Source organism: Macaca fascicularis, chromosome 20, assembly GCF_037993035.2.
Source record: "Macaca fascicularis isolate 582-1 chromosome 20, T2T-MFA8v1.1".
NCBI lineage: Eukaryota > Metazoa > Chordata > Mammalia > Primates > Cercopithecidae > Macaca > Macaca fascicularis.
Window position 1 is genome coordinate 77576426 of NC_088394.1, and position 17437 is coordinate 77593862.

Below are 17437 nucleotides of genomic sequence, written 5' to 3' on the forward strand. Positions count from 1 at the left end.
GACGCATTTTGAACAAGCATCCCAAGTGGTTCTGAGGGACTGGTCTCCAGGCCACACTGAAAAACCTAGTTCTGGAGGGGTCTTGAAGAATCTAGTTCCAAAACACCCCAATTCTAAACACCCATTTCCCCAAGGGATCCTCAGGCATGGAGGGAAAAAGGAGAAATGGTGGATATGGTGCTTTTAAATGTCAGGGACCAGTGAGTGTCTCCATTCTTCTTCTAAAACTTAAGTCATTCCTTGCCACCTGTGAAGACAGCATCTCAGAATTCTCCTGGGAACTGAGCCTTTATTCAAACCCAGACTTTGACGTTTGGAGAACAAAAGTGGTACCAGCTGCTTCTCGGAGTAGAGAGGCAGGGCCAGCTGCTGGGAGGGTAATTTTCAAACTCGGGTAACGTGCATGAGGCCCCAAGTGACCTGCAGGTCTGGAAGGAGCCAGCTCCCCTGGCCAAAGTCCCACACCCAGGCCCTTGTTCTCCTGTTTGCCTCTTTCTTTTCTCTGCTGATTCTGTCTCCCTTTTCCTCCTCACTCTTCTTTCTCCCTTCCCTCCTACCTTCACACCTTCCTAAATGAAGCCAAAGTTGTTTCCTTTAAAATTATTTGCTGTATTTGTTGAATAGCATCTTATACTCCTAAGTCCTTATTGCTTTGAAGTCAGTAAGTAAACCCTTGATATTCTTACAGCTCAGAGGGAAAAATAAAAGCCACTGCCTTTGTTTTCTGTGTGCTCATGTGTGGGTTGTGATCAGTTTAGTATCTGTGGGTAACTGATTCTTGGCAGCAAATTGTCCTTTCCTAAAGGAAATAATGAGGAACTTCTCTCAGCTTTCTTCCGAGGACGGGAGGAGGTGGGGAAAAGTCCTTTGTGTTTTGTGCGCACTCTCGCTCTCATGCTCTCTCTCCCTCACTCTCGCCGCTTTTCCCCCTCTCCCTCCTTCCCTCTCTCTCTGTGTAATCACAGCAGGGGCCAGAGTGGTTGTGGAATTCCTCTCATACGCTCACACATGTGTGCTCACATGCACAAGCAGGCCCATCCACACAGACACACAGCTCTGGGAAGGAATGTGAGAGCTCTGCTTTTGGCACTGAAACCGCCCCCAGCCATGGACAGAGATCCTTCAGTGGAGAGGGACAAAGACTCAGGGAAGGAAGTGGGGATGAGACCTAACGAGAGAGGGTGGCAGAGTCCCCAAGAAGAGGGGAGAGAGAGAGAGCTTAGCAGGGCAGATACCTGGAGGGGAGGATGGTGCCCACACAAGTCCAGAAAGGGAAGAAGGCAGACACCCAAGAGGGAGAGTCGGTGCTGGGGGCAGCAGAACGGCAGACAGATAGCAGGGAGAGGTTTCTAGCGAGAGGGCAGAGAGCACGGGAGAGGAGTTAGAAACACAGAGAGAGGGGGACGGAGAACCGGACAGAGGACGGAGACCCAGGAGAGGGCCCCGTCTAGAGGAAGGCATAGCAGAAGGGAAAAGGCGCAGGAGAAGGGGAAAGGGGGCTGACTGTGGGCGGTTGCTCTGGACATCTCTGCCTGGTGCAGCCGCAGGCCCGCTTCATTCAGATCAGCCTGTCAAGCCAGGGCCTGCCCTCCCTCCTGTGCAACTGCCAGCCAGTAGCCAGAATCCCCCAGGGTGTGGGGCCACGGTGTTCCCCAAAAGACCTTTCATGGCATTTGGTGGAAGGCTGGGGGGTTGCTGGAGGAAACAAGCGGGTTTCTTGACTGCGGGACTTGCCCGAGCCTTTCCCATTCGTGTGTGCAGATCGCGGTCGCCCTCGTCACCAGGGCTGCGTGCAGCTCACACTTGTGTCTTCCCCTGTCTGGCAGGTCCACTCATGCCTGCTGAGTGTGCGGGCCGGCAAAGATGGCTGGTTCCAGCTCTACAGCCCCGGAGGAGTGGCCTGTGACGATGACGGGGAGCTGTTCGCCAGCATGGTATGCAGTGAGACCCCAGTGGGGCGACTTCCAGGGGGCCCTGGGCTTGCCATGCCTGACTAGTAAAACAGCTGCGCCCATCACCTGGACCCAGCCCTGGAGTTTCCAGGCTTACACAGTGCTGGTCATGAAGGTGGTGGTGGTGGCTGTGACCGTCACTTACTCATTTCTTATCTGAGGCTCCAAGCCAAGTACTTGGCATCCCAGTTACACTCCGTCTCTCACAGCTCAGTGAGAAGAGGACACATGTCGTTGCCCCATTTTATACCCAAGGCAGCTAAAGCCTGGGGCGTTACTGCCTAAGGTCACACAGTTCATTGTCATGGTTATGTTCCTACAAGGGATTGAGTGCCCAGTAGGACCAGGGATTCTGGAAAGCACTGCAGGTCCACCAGCTTGTTTAATCCTTACAAGGAGGTGTCCCAGTCAGGGTGATTGTCCCCACCATCATGTGCGGTCTGAGGTCACCAAACCAACAGCTGAATCCGTGATGACTTTCTTTGTGCCCGGCATTGTATCCATCACTTCATGTGCACTATCCTTTTTAATCGGTACAGCATCCTTGTTGCTGAATTACATCTCTGTTGAAACAGAGGCCCAGAGAGGTTCGGTGGCGTGCCTGGGGTCACACAGGCCTTCTGTTTCCAAGCCCTTCCTTGGCCAGGTCCACATGCTTTCAGGAGTAAAGGGCCAGACTCTTCCTCCCCCAGGGCAGATGCTGCACCCTAGTGGCCAGCAGCCTCACTGACTCCACTTGCTGAGAAAACCAGCTCCATTTACTGGTCACTGGTGCTCCCACACTTGGGCTGGTAATTTGCCTCTGCCAGCTTCAGCCGCTCGTCCAGGAGCATCGCATTGACCCCTCGCGGTTACCATAGCGATTGCATGCAACAGGAGATGCAGGGCGCCCAGTGGGCCGGCACAGTCGCTGTTCAGAAATGACGCCAGTGGTGATTCTCGTCTCTGCTGGGTGGCTGGTTTGGCTCTCCGTACTGAACTTAGCAAAGATGTTTGTGCAGTGATGACAAATTGAGGCGCTACCCCTGGAAGCTTCTTGAAAGGGGCTTATTTTTAGGCCCTTTGCCTCATGCACTCCCTCTCCACTCCTTGCCTGCCACCCCAGGCCTCTCAGGGCCCTGCGCATCTAGGAATGTGACTACCACTGCCAGCCTGCACCACCTCTCTTGTGCTCTCGGTCACCACTCGGGTTCTCCGCTGATGTCACAGCTTCACCATAGCAACGCTCAGCAGCCCCACCCCCACCCTACAGTGTGGGGATTCGGTGCAAGAAGGCTCAGGGAGCTGGCGGCTTCCCAGCCCGAGAGGTTGCATTGGTATGCCAGAGCTGTTCATGATGGAGCGGAAAAAATACACACAAAGAAGGAAGCAGGCAGCCACTGGATGGAAGTGTGTTGTTGCCATGGAGACGCATGGCTTGGAAGCCGGCCCCTCGATGAGGCTGCTTTCTCCACCGCCAAGGGCATTTGCCATTGTGTGAAGTTGGAGGAAAGCCAGTGGGATGTCCAGGCCTCCCCCAAGCCCTGGTGGCCGGGGACCCCTCCCCTTGGGCCCCCATCACCCATGCATCAGAAAAAAAGACCGCCCAACATATAACCCGGGAGGGAGCAGGATGTGCCAATTCTTGGATTCCTGGGGCAGGCAGTCTCCCAAAACACCGTTCCGAGCTCACAGCGGGCTTGGCAGAGGTGTCTGGGCTTCATCACGTCCCCTACCCCGAGATGTACACCCCCCTTGCAAAGCCTGCCTAGAAGTTTCTGCCCGGTTCCAGCAGTGCCAGGAATTCAAAGGATCGACTGTCAGCAGATTCCCAAGGGGAGCAGGGAAGGGGGCCTTTTTGGTTTTGGCAGTAAAATACACGTAATGTAAAAGTTAGCATCTGTAAGCACACTGTTCGGTGACATTAAAGACATTCCCGTTGTTACGCAACCATCACCACCGTTCATCTCCAGAACGTTCTTATCTTCCGAAACTGAAACTCAGCATCCATTACACACTCACTCCCCCTTCCTCTCGTCCTCGGTCCCTGGCAGCCACTTTTCCTTTCTGTCTCCGAATTTCCCTATCCAGGCACCTCATGTAAGTGGAGTCGGAGTCATCCTTCTGCTTAAAACTTCAACGTAATCGGTGTTTAAAACATCAGAACTTTTATAATGGCAGGAGATTACATATTTAGAGACTCTGTTACACATACTTAAAAAACGCAAGGGCCGGGCACAGTGGCTCACGCCTATAATCCCAGCACTTTGGGAAGCCAAGGCGGGCGGATCACTTGAAATCAGGAATTCAAGACCAGCCTGGCCAACATGGTGAACCCCATCTCTACTACAAATACAAATAAATTAGCCAGGCATGGTGGTGCATGCCTGTAACCCTAGCTACTAGGGAGGCTGTGGTGGGAGGATTGCTTGAACTCAAGAAGCAGAGGTTGCAGTGAGCCAAGATTGCACCACTGCACTCCAGCCTGGACAATAGAGCGAGGAAAAAATAAAAATAGCAAGGGCTACATTTGTTTCAATCAATAGACTTTAAATTGCACTCTAGTCAGCTTTTACTGCGTTTAGTATTATAAATTTATACAAAAGATACCCTTGCTGAGATGGGGCTTGCAGTTAAATCAGGTCCTACTAAAAACCGTAAAAGGCAAAAGACAGAATGAAAAGAGGTATCGTGAACGTGACTTTCGCGACTGGCTTATTCCACTCAGCGTAGCGTCCTCAGGGTTCATCTGGGTTAGACCGTGTGCGGGGGAAGGATCTCTTGCATCCCCTGGGGGCCTGGTGATCCTAGAACACTGGCCATTCGGACAGCGTGTAGGCAGGTCTGTTCAGTGACTCTTGGGCTCACTTCCTGCCGGCATGCTGGAGGCTGGCACTGGGTGTCTCTGTCCCTTCACCTGGGCCTTCTTGCCTCACAGGTGCACATCCTCATGGGCTCCTGTTACAAGACCAAAAAATTCCTGCTCTCCCTGGCGGAAAACAAGCTGGGTCCCTGCATGCTCCTGGCACTGAGGGGGAACCAGACCATGGTGGAGGTAAGGAGCTGGTCGGGGTCTCTAGCGGGATGGCTGGCTCCCCGTCCCTTGTCCTTGCTGATAGAGCATCTGCTGGGAGCCAGGAGCTGCTGCAGGCACGGGGGGCAGTGGGCGAGGCACGGGGGGCAGTGGGCGAGGCATGCAGTCCCGGCCGCCCTGAGCTTAGCGGGAGCCTCGAGCCTTCATCACACAGTATATTTGTTTCTGGTGTGATCCAGCTGATCCATGGATCGGTGGGGTTGGGGTTGCTTCTGTTCTGCTCATCTATTGCTGTGTAACAAACCACCCCTAAGTGAGGGCTTTAAAACAAGATCGCTCATTTATTTCGCACATGGGCATTGGGGTGCCTGGGCACAGCTACGCACTTCTCACTTGGGGCCTCATTAGTCGGATGGGGCCAGGTTGGATGAGCCCCAAGGCTTCTTGCATTGGCCTGAGAGGCCTCAGACACTGAGGGTTTTGCGGGGTGGGGCTTCTCAGCCACACTCTCCACCTCATGGCGTCCGGGTAGTCTGCCCACCTGCCTAGAACACACACACCCAGCCCTGCAGGCCACCCCTCACCTGCTGCTGCTCCTCTCTCTCCCTGCATGCTCCAAAGTCCCCAGAAGCCTGGGACTCCCAGAGCGACTGTCCCAAGGGAACCAAGGCAGAAGCCTTATCACTTTTTAACTTAGCCTCCCTTGGAAGGCAGGCGGCATCACTTCTGCCACATCCTACTGCTGGCAGTGAGTCACTGTGGCCGGCCCTCAGTCAAAGGCGTGGGAGCTAGACTTCACCCTCAGTGGGAAGAGCATCGAAGAGTTGGCAGGCGGGGCAAAGCCATGGGAGCTCCCATGGAAATGAGAGTTGGGGGAGATGTGAGCCCTGGGGAAGAGGCAGCGGGAAGGTGGGAGCTGAGCAGGCTGTGGGGACAGCCCGGGCTGAAGTCCTGCACCAGGGAGGGCCAGGGTGGCTGGAACACAGGGAACCAAGGGGCAAGAGGTCTGGGATGTGGGTGGATGTGCATGAAGAGCCTTCTGGGTACCCAGAGGTGCTGGGAAGGAGTTTGGATTTAGTCTAGGCTGTCCTGTGACAGGGATTCGGAGGCCATGGGGGAGGGTTGAGCAGGGAGACAGGAGACAGACAAGAGGTGCTGTGAAAAGCTTGGGCTGAGTGACCGTTCCTTGGCGAGTGAGAAGTGCTAGGAGAATTGAGCACCATGGCATGCACCTGTAGTTCTAGCAACTCAGGAGGCTGAGGTAGGGGGATCGCTTGAGCCCAGGGGGGCGAAACTAGCCTGGGCGACATAGTAAGACCTCATCTCAAAAATAAACAAATAAATAAAAATAAGTCATTGGAAAGGGAATGTCAGAGGCAGGGCTGTCAGGCATGTTGACTCCCAGGCAGGTGAGCCACATGTACAGTCACGAGGCCGTCTCTGGAGCTGTGTGTGGTAGATGGGCCCAGGGCTGCGAGCCGTTCTATGAGCTTGAACACCTGCTTTGTGACAGCCACTGGGGAAGAAACTGGGGGGAGAAAGAGGTGTGGCTTTCCACCAGTGCTTAGGGGCCTGCAGACATCCTCAGGGGCCTGCTCCGTGTCCAGACACAACACGGTAAGCAGACGCCTGGGAGACTCCCATGTCCTTTGACGTTTGAACCCGGAGAACCTCAGTGCGTGGGCACTGGTGCTACCATTGCACAGGCAGGAAGTTGGGCAGGTGATTTGCCCAACCTCACACAGCCAGGGCTTCGGAGAGGGGAGAGTGGGGTTGCTGGTTTTCAAAACAAGACCCTTGGGATGCACAGAGTGTGCTTAGCTGGGGTGGCAGGCCGGGTCCATAATGCACCACTGTGGTTCTGGGCAGATCCTGTGCTTGATGCTGGAATACAACATCATTGACAACAACGACACCCAACTGCAGATCATCTCAACCCTGGAGAGCACAGACGTGGGGAAGCGCATGTATGAGCAGCTGTGTGACCGGCAGCGGGAGTTGAAGGAGCTGGTGAGTCCCCGGCTGCTCCGGACCACTCCCCTGCCCAGCAGGCCAGGGCGGGTTCCAGGGGAGCTAGTACTTGGACCTGAGTGGACCTCAGTCTCATTGAATTCTTCTCCAAACCCAAGAAATTGGTATTACCACCTGCCACTTTTCAGGTAATCAAAGAGAGGCCTAGAGAGGCAAAGCAACGCCCAGAGTCACGTAGCTCATTGGAGCCTGGCCAGGACAGTGCCCACCCTCCCTCCTCCATGTCCCTTAGACCCTTCCACTTAAGTGCATGGGGGCCCAACTTCCAAATGCCAGCACCCACACCTCTTTGCTGAAGGACTTTGTATGTCCACGTGCGTATACTCACCTGTGTGCACAGAAGGACAGAAGGGGCAGGAAATCGATGCCTTCTAATCTGCTGGAGCAGCCGTCAACCAGTGCCTCTTGGGAGAGTGTGTATAAATACCCCAGCTCCCTTCAGTGAGATATGTTTCACCCATTCAGTGAGATATGTTTGAGACATGGCTTCTCCACCATTTCTTAGAGTACCCTGGTGGGATGTGGTGCCAGTACCCATCTATCCAGTGATAGCTGGATTGATAACACCCCTTCCATTATGGGCAGCCACAGTGTCACTTCCCCACTCTTCTACTGGTGTTTCTTGGGGTCACCTTCTAATAAACCACCGGTGCTCAAACCCCGTCTCTGGCTTTGCCCCTGAGACCAAGACCACCATGTAGCCTTGTACAACCGAGAAAATAATGATGGCTCCATGAGTGCTGTTAACAGGGGTGGAAGTCCAGGATGGAAACCTGGGGAAAAGAATGGTTGTAACCAGCCTGGTTTCTGTTGCAGCAAAGGAAAGGCGGGCCCACCAGGCTAACACTGCCCTCCAAGTCGACAGTGAGTTGGTTTGGTTCTCTTTGGGGCTGGATGGAGAGAGTGGGTTGGTCCTCTCTGTTGGGGAGTGGCAGGTGGTGTCTGCAGCTGAGATGGGAGGTGATGGAGGGCGAGGCACAAGGACCCCCTAGTACTTAACACGCCAGCTCTTCCAGGAGGTAGCTTAGAGGAAGAGATACGAAAACCAAAAACAAAGTTAAAATGTGATATAGATCGTTGGTGATAATGGTGTTGATATCCAGTTATTAATAATACTGGGAATAATAGCAGATATACCTTGAGCATTTGTGTGCCAGATGCTATTCTATTAGTTCATTTTATCCTCACAGCAACCCTTGGAGGCTTGTGTATCTTACCATTCGCATTTTGCAAGGTCTTTATGGATCTTACTTCCTTCTATTCTGATGCCCGCATTGTATTTGATACATGGCTGCTACTTCCTGGACCAAAAGGGCTGCTCAGGCTCCAGCCATCTTGTTTCCATTCCAGCCAGCAGGAAGGAGGACATACCCCTTCCTCTTAAGAAACTTCTTGGAAGTTCTACTTGACATGTCTACTTACATCCCGTTTTCTGGATTTAGTGTGTGGGGCCACACTTAGTGGCAAGGGAGGCTGGAAATCAGCCTTCATTCCGGGCAGCCACATGGCCACTAACACTCAAGGATGGAGGGGAGTCTCAGGAACCTCCGAGTCCAGTGCTTAGGCATGCGCTGATGTCTTCAGGCGTTAGAGTTGAGTGTGGCCTCGGTGTTTGCATGAGCTGCTGCCTGGGAGTGAGACAGCCAGCCACATACCCTGATGCACACAGACACACACACACACACACAGACACACGGACACACCCACACACACAGGCATGCACAGACACACACAGGTACAGACACACACATATACAGACACACATGCGGACACACACAGATATCCACACATACAGGCACACACACAAAGACACACACGCACAGACGCCTGTGGGAGGATCGTGGCCTCGGAACACCCCGCTGGTGACTCAGGGTGTGAGTCACAGCACTGGAGGCTTTCTCCTCCGCCTGGCAGCTGTCATCCATGGGATGTGCGGCAGCCCCTCCCTCTCTGACCACCCCCTTGGCCCATCCCACCAAGCCGTGCCCCCACCTCGGCTCCTGGGATTTGCCGCCCCCCAGGAACAGCTCCCCGTAGGGCGAGGGAGAGGAGGAGGATAGGGGATAGGAGGGCCCAGGGTCTCAGGAGATCCCAGCAGGTCCCTCAGGCCTCTCCCGCATCTGCTTGCAGGACGCTGACTTGGCTCGTTTGCTGAGCTCTGGCTCCTTCGGAAACCTGGAGAACCTCAGTTTGGCCTTCACCAATGTAACCAGTGCCTGCGCCGAGCACCTCATCAAACTGCCTTCGCTCAAGCAGCTGAACCTGTGGTCCACTCAGGTACATCCTCCCACCCTGCTCTAGGCCCTCCACACCTCCTCCACCTCTACACCCTCCTCCCTGTTCTCCTGTACCATCTTCCTTTCCCCTCACCCTCCTCCTTGCCTCCTCATCCTCTTCCCTGCCCCCTCATCCTCTTCCCTGCCCCCTCACCCTCCTCCCTGCCTTCCACGCTCCTCCCTGCCCCCACCCTCCTCCCTGCCCCTTCTCCCTCCTCCCTGCCCCCTCACCCTCCTCCCTGCCCCTTCACCTTCCTCCCTACTCCCCACCCTCCTTCCTGCTCCCCTCACCTTCCTTCCTGCTCCCCTCACCCTCCTCCCTACCCCCTCACCCTCCTCCCTGCCCCCTCACCTTCCTCCCTGCCCCCTCACCTTCCTCCCTGCCCCATCACTCTCCTCCCTGCCCCCTCACCCTCCTCCCTGCCCCCTCACCCTCCTCCCTGTCCCCTCACCCTCCTCCCTGCCCCCATCATTATCCTTCCTGCCCCCTCACCCTCCTCCCTGCCCACCACCCTCCTCCCTGCCCCCCACCCTCCTCCCTGCACCCCCGCCTTCCTCCCTGCCCCACCGCCCTCCTCCCTGCCCCACCGCCCTCCTCCCTGCCCCCCACCCTACTCCCTGCCCCCTCGCCCTCCTCCCTGCCCCCTCGCCTTTCTCCCTGCCCCCCTCGCCCTCCTCCCTACCCCCTTGCCTTTCTCCCTGCCCCCCTCACCCTCCTCCCTGCCCCCCACCCTCCTTCCTAACTCGTTCACCCTCCTCCCTGCCCCCTCACCCGCCTCCCTGCCTACACCCCAGGCATCGCTTACCACATGACCCCTTCCTCAAGCTCAGCACACAATCCCTGAGGCTAGAGGAGGTTGAGGACCTCATGAAGCCCTGAGGCCCATTTCCCAGTTGGAAATACTGTGCCCAGTTCCGAGTCCTGAGGTTCTGAGAGGTGGAGCTGAGACGTGAGCCGGGCTTCACTGGCCTGCCCGGGGCTGCGCGGGAGGTTTCTGGGTCTTTTTGTTATAGTAACACCAGTGGCTGCTGAGTCCCAGCTCAGTGTCAGCTGCACCGCTCAGTACTCTGCACAGAGCAGATGAAGGGGCCTTCACTGCACGCCTGTGAAGTGCAGGTTCTGCCCTCACCCTCGTTTTCCAGAAGAGAAACTGGGGACAGTCCCTGCAGCCTGCCCCTGGCCCAGCCCTATCCTTCCACTGTCCACCCAGCAGGAGAAAGCCGCCTAGGCAGCATCTTGAAGCTAGGAAAGGACAAGTTCGAAGCCCTCCTTCGTGGAGGCAAAACTGACTCCCAGGGGCTCTGGCCTGGTTCCACTCCCAACAGCAGAAGCTGGATTCTAACCCGGGTCAGAGAGGCGTGGAATTGTTTAGGAGAAGCGAGCGCAGCCCAGACCCCAGGGCTTGGTGGGCCATGGGCCTCAGCGCAAGGCTCTGTCCCCATCCCTGTCCTCCACCTGTGCCCCAGCCTCCGAGTCACTTCCCCAGAGGTGGCCAGGAGAGGGCTGAGAGCTTCTGTGCCCTACAGTTCGGAGACGCCGGCCTGCGGCTCCTGTCGGAACACCTCACCATGCTCCAGGTGCTGAACCTGTGCGAGACCCCGGTCACAGACGCTGGCCTGCTGGCCCTGAGCTGTGAGTGCCTCGGGGGCAACTGGGGGGTGAGGGGCTGCTTTATTCATTCCTTCTTTGCTTCAACCAAACTGGCCAAGAGCTGACTTTGCACCGTGCACAGATAGAGAAATTTATTCATTCACGAACATGTGTTCACTGCACACCTGCTGTGGACCAGGCACCATTCCAAGGGCCAGGAACAACACAGAGAAAAATATCCCTGACCTCAGGGAGCTTATATTCTAGAGGCAATAGAAAAAATGAATAAGGCCAGCCCATGCCCTCCTGACACTCGCAGTCCACTGAGGGGTGAAGTTCAAGGATGGGGCTGTAGTATGTTGCCACTGTGGTCCCCCGACCAGTGGCGGCAGCGTCTTCTGGGGGCTGGTCAGAAATGTCCATTCCCAAGCCCACTTCGGACCTCCTGACTCAGACAGCGCACGGTAAGCAGATGTCTGGGAGACTCCCGGGCCCGTTGACATTTGAGAAGCCCTGTCATAATAGAAGGAGCCACAGAATTCTCAAGGAACCTAGAAAGGCCAATTCCTGTGTCCCAACCCCAACTGACTGAACTACCCTCAGGGACGTTGAGCCCCGGCTTCTGTATTTCACCGGCTTTCCCTATTCCAGGCCCACTGCTTTAAACGAGAAGACCCGTGGCTCAGTGGGAAGAGTCAGAGAAGGCTTCTGGGGGAGGTGCTGTTGAGTCTGGGTGTGAAGACAGATTTGTGGGAGTTGGCCAAGGGGGAGGCACCCTGGGCAGGGCCATGACTCCTACGGGGTCATTGGCAAATTCTGGATGGCTTGGGAGGAGGTGGGGGCAGGTGACTGGGTCAATGGAAGCAGAGAGGCAGCGCTCAGCCAGTTTGGCTGCAAATGCACATGGACTGCTTCCACTGGCATTCCCCGGGGGGCGCGGTCCTCATGAACAGTGCGGATTCCTGGTCCCCGCTGCAGCCCTGCTCAGCATCTCTGGGAGTGGGTGGAGGGGTCTGCTCTCCTTGTGACTCCTACACAAAGCAGAGGTTGAGGCTTGCTTTCAAGAAGCAGCACCCGAGTCAGTGACGATGGCGGGGAGCATCCGGGGTTCCCTTAGCGGGGAGATCTTGGGCCTGGTCTGGGGTGTGGCAGGCAAGCTCTGGGGACATCAGGTCCAGGCAGTGGGGGGACACGACAGAGGGACCAGAAGGGAAGGGAGACTCAGCGGATGGGAAGAGAACGAAGGCTCTGTTCAGACCAGCACATGCCTGAAACAGACTTTCAGGGTCTAGTAGGCCACCTATCCTGGCTGTGCCTGCGAAACCTTCCTCCCCAGCCCCATCTCCTAACAGGGGGCCTGGCACCTACGTTCAGCTCCTCCAGCTTGGCCATCCCATACCGGCATACCTTTGGGGCCTCACTCTCCTAACAACTGTATCTGTCTCTCGTACAGCCATGAAGAGTCTCTGCAGTTTAAACATGAACAGCACCAAGCTCTCAGCTGACACCTACGAAGATCTGAAGGTAATTCCATCCTTCCTCCCCTCTCTCCTCCCCTCCTTTCTCCAGCCGGCATCTGGATGCTGGTGCATCTGCTGCCCAGAGCTCATTCTCCAGTAAAAGACGATGACACCCGCAGATCAATACATAAATAAAGGCAGGTCAAAAGGAGTAACAAAGAGGAAGCAGCAGGGAAGTCATTGGAAATAGGAGGGCCTGTGTGGCCTGGGGTGATCAGGGATGGTCCCTTTGATGAAGAGGCCACAGGAGCTGAGACCCAAAAGGTAAGAAGCCAGAAATACAAAGGGCGAGAGGAAGAGCAAGTGTCAAGGTCCTGAGACAGAAGAGATTGGCAAGGCCTGGCTTTGTAGCAAATGTAGCCAGGAACTGAGAGAGGGAATGGGCTGGGGCCGGATGAAAATGCCCTCACAGGTCACAGCAGAGCAGTGAGTCACACTTTTCAAAGCGTGCTCTGGGTGTTAGGAAATAAATATTTTGAGAGGGAGCAGGAGTAGAAGCAGGGAGGACTGAGCAGGGTGGGTGCCTCACACCACTGAGGGCTGCACTGCACCAGCACTAGGCCAGCAGGTGAAATCAGGGAAAGAAAAAGGATCAGAGGGTAGAAGACAGGGGCGTTTTAAGAAATGCACTTGCACGTCTTGGGAAGGTTGGAGGAGCCAGGCCTTCAGTCGCCTCCTGTCATCCTGTCACCCCATCCTCCTGGGGCTGTACCAGCTGCCCCAGAAGGAGCAGGCGGGACCGGCAGAGGGCCAGCATCCTGGGAGAGAAGGGCTGGGCTCAAAGGTGAGAAGGCACAGATGGCGCCCATAAGCCATGCTGGCACCTCCGTGCCCTGGAAGCCACTTAGAGGGAATCCCCCAGCAGCCCTTGGCTGGGGCCCATCTCCTACAACCAGGCCTCCTGCCGCCAGGGCGTGCTCACTGGGGCATCCTCCAGATGCTTCTGGAGCCTCTGCTGTGTACCAGGCCCATGTCAGGGTCAGGGACACCAAGGTGTGGCTGCCACAGTCCCTGCCCGGGGGATAGTCCTTCCTGGCAGGCACAGGCAAGCTCAGCAAACCAAGGTGGGCACAGGGCCTGGTGGGGCCAGGAGGGACAGTCAGCAGAGAGTGAGGTCCAAGAGAGGATGTATGGGACGCAGCAGGTGGCAGGGGCACAGCCAGCAGATCACTCACCCCAGCGTTTAGACCTCAGCACTCAGGGTGGCATCTGCAGACCAGTGCCCTTGGCACCACTTGGGGGCCAACAGAAATGCAGGATCCAGGCCACCCCAGGTAACCCCACCCTGGGGGATCCCTGTGCACACTCATGTTTGAGAAATGCTGCCTCGATTATCTTGAGTTCAGAGTGCTGAAAGTCAGACACTACTGAGAACAAGCTGAAAAGAGGACATGGGGAGTGCAGGAAAGGCCACTCGGGAAGAAAAATCACTTTCAGTCGATTTTTTCATTTTCACACATTTGAGAGAGACATGGTGCCAACTTGATGCTGCCAGCCTGTGACCAGCCTCCCTGTGGAGGGGACTCGAGCAAACAGCAGCTGCTTATCCTTTGGAGGAGGAGCCTACACTCAGTGCCAGGCAGGCCACGCCCCACTGTTCACTGCCCAGTCTGGCCAGACCTTCCCATTTTTCAAGAGAACCTTGAAACCTAGATTCTTCTGCGAAGTCTCCTAATTTTGAAGGGCTGGCTTAGTACGCTTTATAGCACTGCAGGTGGCTGCAGGTCCCCACCTGTGACCTCTGCCTGGGCAGTGGGGAGCCATTGAGGGTTGTTGAGCACAGGAGAGCAGCAGTGAGGAATTGCATGTGCGTGTGTGTACATGTGTGCGTGTTCATGCATACATATGTGTACATGCATCCAAAAAGTATGCTGGCCAGTGTACAGGAAAGTTGGGAGGGAGGAAGTAAAGGCGTGAGGCCAGTTAGGAGGCAGCTACCTCTCTGTAGAGTGGAGGCTTGTTAAGAAAAAAAGCCAACTGTTTATAGAAGAAGAGTGGAAGTCTGAGTAGCAGAAACAGAAAGCAGAAAACAATGGAGAGACGCAGCAGGTGGAATCGTAGAGTCTAGCAACGCATCCAGCGAAGGGGAAGCCCCAAGTGGGAAGAATCTAAGCCAAACCCCGGGTACCTGGGACTTACTGGGATCCGCATCACTCACCCTGTCCATTTTCTGATAACGATGAGAATATCACTAACCGTAAAAATAAGAAGTTTCCTTTCATAGGGCTTATAACGGTGCCCTGGGCTGCATTTGCTATTTAACCCCTAGCCCTATCCTTTGAGCCAGGGACTAGAATCAGATTGGCCCACACAGGAAGACACTGAGGCTCCAAGAGGCTGGGTTATCTGCCCACGGTCATGCAGCAGCAAGTGGCAGGGCCTGGGTTCAAACCCCAGTGCTTCCACTTGCAAAGACAGAGCCCGAAGCCTCTCTGAGGTGGGGGCATGGGAGCCCCACTGCCTGGTTCCTCTGGGGCCAGGGCACATCCCACCTGTTCTGTTGTCTGCCTAAGGCCACCCAACCCTCCAAGAGCCCAGGGAGCCCACAGCACCAAGGTGGGGAGAGGGTGGCAGGGACCCCCAGCCGGCAGTGTGGGTGGAGTCAGGCACTGTCAGCTTCTGCAAGGGAATGGCCTGCATGTGACAAGGACCCTTATTGCTACCCCCAGGCCAAGCTTCCCAATTTGAAGGAAGTGGACGTCCGCTACACTGAAGCCTGGTGAAGCTCCCAGCTCGAACAGGAAGACATTTGCAACCGCGACAAAACAACTCTTGACTAAGCCGCAGAGCAGCCGGTCCTGGGGTCCTACCCTGGTGCCCTGGCTGTGAGATAGATGGGGAGTCTTTCTGGGGGCGGAGGGGGGAGGGGGTGGGGAGGGGGTCCACAAGCACGCCCAGCCCCCACCGAATTCTTTTAGCTTCGTAATTGGAACCTTTGACCTGATCTAAAGTGGACTTTGTAGCAACAAGAGGAGCATCAGCGGGTCGGGGAGGGGGTTGGGGGTGGGCTGGGGGGTGGGGGACCCTTTGTGGATTTTCTTTGCCTTTGTGTTTGATGCTGTCGTGTGGGAAAAGTCAACTCTGATGCCACCGTTGCGGGCCGGACGAAGGATGCTTTCTTCCTAGAGGCTCCGAGCTGAGCTGCGAACTCGCCCCCCGCCCTTGGGACAAGAAGACCCAGTCACATCACTGCACCCGTCCTGTGTCCTCACCATTGCTATGCAAAGTGATTCTTGTTGTACATAAGATTTAAATAATGCACCTATTTAAGACATGTTGACAAATTGCGGGTCTGGGACCCGCCTCTTATTTATGAAGTCTTCGACGGTCCCCCCGCCCCGCCCCGCCCCGCCCCGCCCCGGCGTGTAGTACTGTAGAAACCAGTCAGCTGTCGGGTTAGTGGTAGTAGTATTGTTATTTTTTTAAAGGAAACAAACAGACAACAAAAAGAGAAAAAAAGAACCTCCTTGGAACAATTAATTGTTTTTTCGTGATGGATTCTCTATGCTAATGCTCTCTCGTCTGTCTGTCTGTCTGCCCACCTCCCCCACCCACCACTGTGCGTTTCTGATTTCCAAATGTCTCCAGCTCCCTCGCAAGGTGGGGCTCAGGCTGGAGGAGGAGGAAGGATTGAGATCCTCTTGCTCCTCTAAGGCCCAAGCTCTTTCGGCACCTTTTAGACTTGAACGGGAGGCTGCTCATCCGCCCTCTCCAGTCCACCCCGGTGAAAGAGCTGTTCCCCACCCCCAGGGAGCTCCTGTCCCTGTCAGCCTTTGCTGTCCCCTGTCCCCAACGGAGACTCTGTCACCCATGGGCTCCCCCTGCCATCGTGTGCTTCACGTGGCCCCATGCATGCCCGCCTCTCTGCATGGTCTCTTGGGAAAAGAGATACGTTGCCTCCGCCAGCCCGACTGCCCTCCCCGCCCACCTTCCACATGTGACCACTGCAATGTGGACGCTCCTTCTGTCCCCACCTGTTCCGAAGACAAACCAACCTCCGTTTCTTTTATAAACAGTCGGCTTTTTCTTAACAAGCCCTCACTGTACAGAACAGCCCGTTGATGGTTTATTTGGGGTCCCCCTCTCCCCCCAGCCCTTTTTTCTGTTGGTTTAGCACAAATACTTCCCTCCTCCGGCACCTCCAAACCTACCCCACAGTCAGTGTACTTGTTTTATATATATTTAATCTTATTCAATGGAAACCATGCTTTTGTCGTTTTATACTTTGCTAGGTAGACTTTATTACCCCCCGACGATGCCCTCATTTTTTTAAAAAAGGAAAAAAAAAGAAATTGGGTTCCAGTCTTAATTCATTTTCCGTGCCAGGTTTTATTTCGTGTGTGTGCGAGTGTGTTCCGTTTTGTGTTTTGTTTTTTGTTGTTGTTTTTAGTTGTTTGGTTTTCTTTTTTTTCTCCCCGCGCCCCTCCAGTCCCATACTTCACAGCACTCTGGTGCAGGAAGAAGCAGAAGAAAAAAATAAAAAAGAAAAAGAAAAAAAAGAAGAAACAAGACATGCCACCTTTCCCCTCGCACTGTTGCTTTTCCTGATGGTTAATACTACTGTCACGTAGCTGTGTACAAAGAGATGTGAAATACTTTCAGGCAAAAATAAACTGTAAGTGACTCATCAACGTCTGGCCTTTGTGTGTGGTGTCTCGGCGCCCAGGGGGAGAAGGTCCAAGGAGGGGGTGAAGCCCAGGTGGGAAGTCCGAGGCTCCAACAGTACTGAGACGCCCTCACTTTCATCCGCACGCACTTCCTGAGGACCAGGGCTCGGCACCCTGGCTGCTGTTGGCTACTGGGGCCAGAGCCATCTTTGTTGCAGGGAGCTGTTGTGTTTGTTGCCAGACATTGAACAGCATCCTTGGCTTCTATCCAACAGTAGCACCCCTTCCCCATTTATGACAACCAGAGTGTCTCCAGATGTTGCCACATGTCCCATGGAGAACAGTTCGCTCCCCAGCTGAGACTCCACGTCATAGACCAAGGTCAATGCTGCTGTTCAGCAGGGCCTTACAAAAGCTCTAGCCCAGAGCTACTCCACGGAATGTGCC

At 55.2% G+C, this 17437-nt stretch overlaps 1 protein-coding gene across 5 annotated transcripts in view; it reads left to right on the top strand.

The window, feature by feature from the left end:
• Nucleotides 1-17014, top strand: part of CMIP (c-Maf inducing protein) — a 267195-nt gene extending 250181 nt beyond the window's left edge. For all 5 annotated transcript variants that reach the window (XM_005592633.5, XM_065537566.2, XM_005592637.5 and 2 more), the window contains 8 exons: nucleotides 1827-1934; nucleotides 4870-4986; nucleotides 6835-6975; nucleotides 7813-7860; nucleotides 9127-9273; nucleotides 10800-10905; nucleotides 12317-12387; nucleotides 15053-17014. In XM_005592633.5, the coding sequence (XP_005592690.1) occupies nucleotides 1827-1934; nucleotides 4870-4986; nucleotides 6835-6975; nucleotides 7813-7860; nucleotides 9127-9273; nucleotides 10800-10905; nucleotides 12317-12387; nucleotides 15053-15106 (792 nt within the window). In that variant the 3' untranslated portion in view covers nucleotides 15107-17014. The remainder of the gene's footprint in view (nucleotides 1-1826; nucleotides 1935-4869; nucleotides 4987-6834; nucleotides 6976-7812; nucleotides 7861-9126; nucleotides 9274-10799; nucleotides 10906-12316; nucleotides 12388-15052) is intronic.
• Nucleotides 17015-17437: the final 423 nt, after the last annotated feature.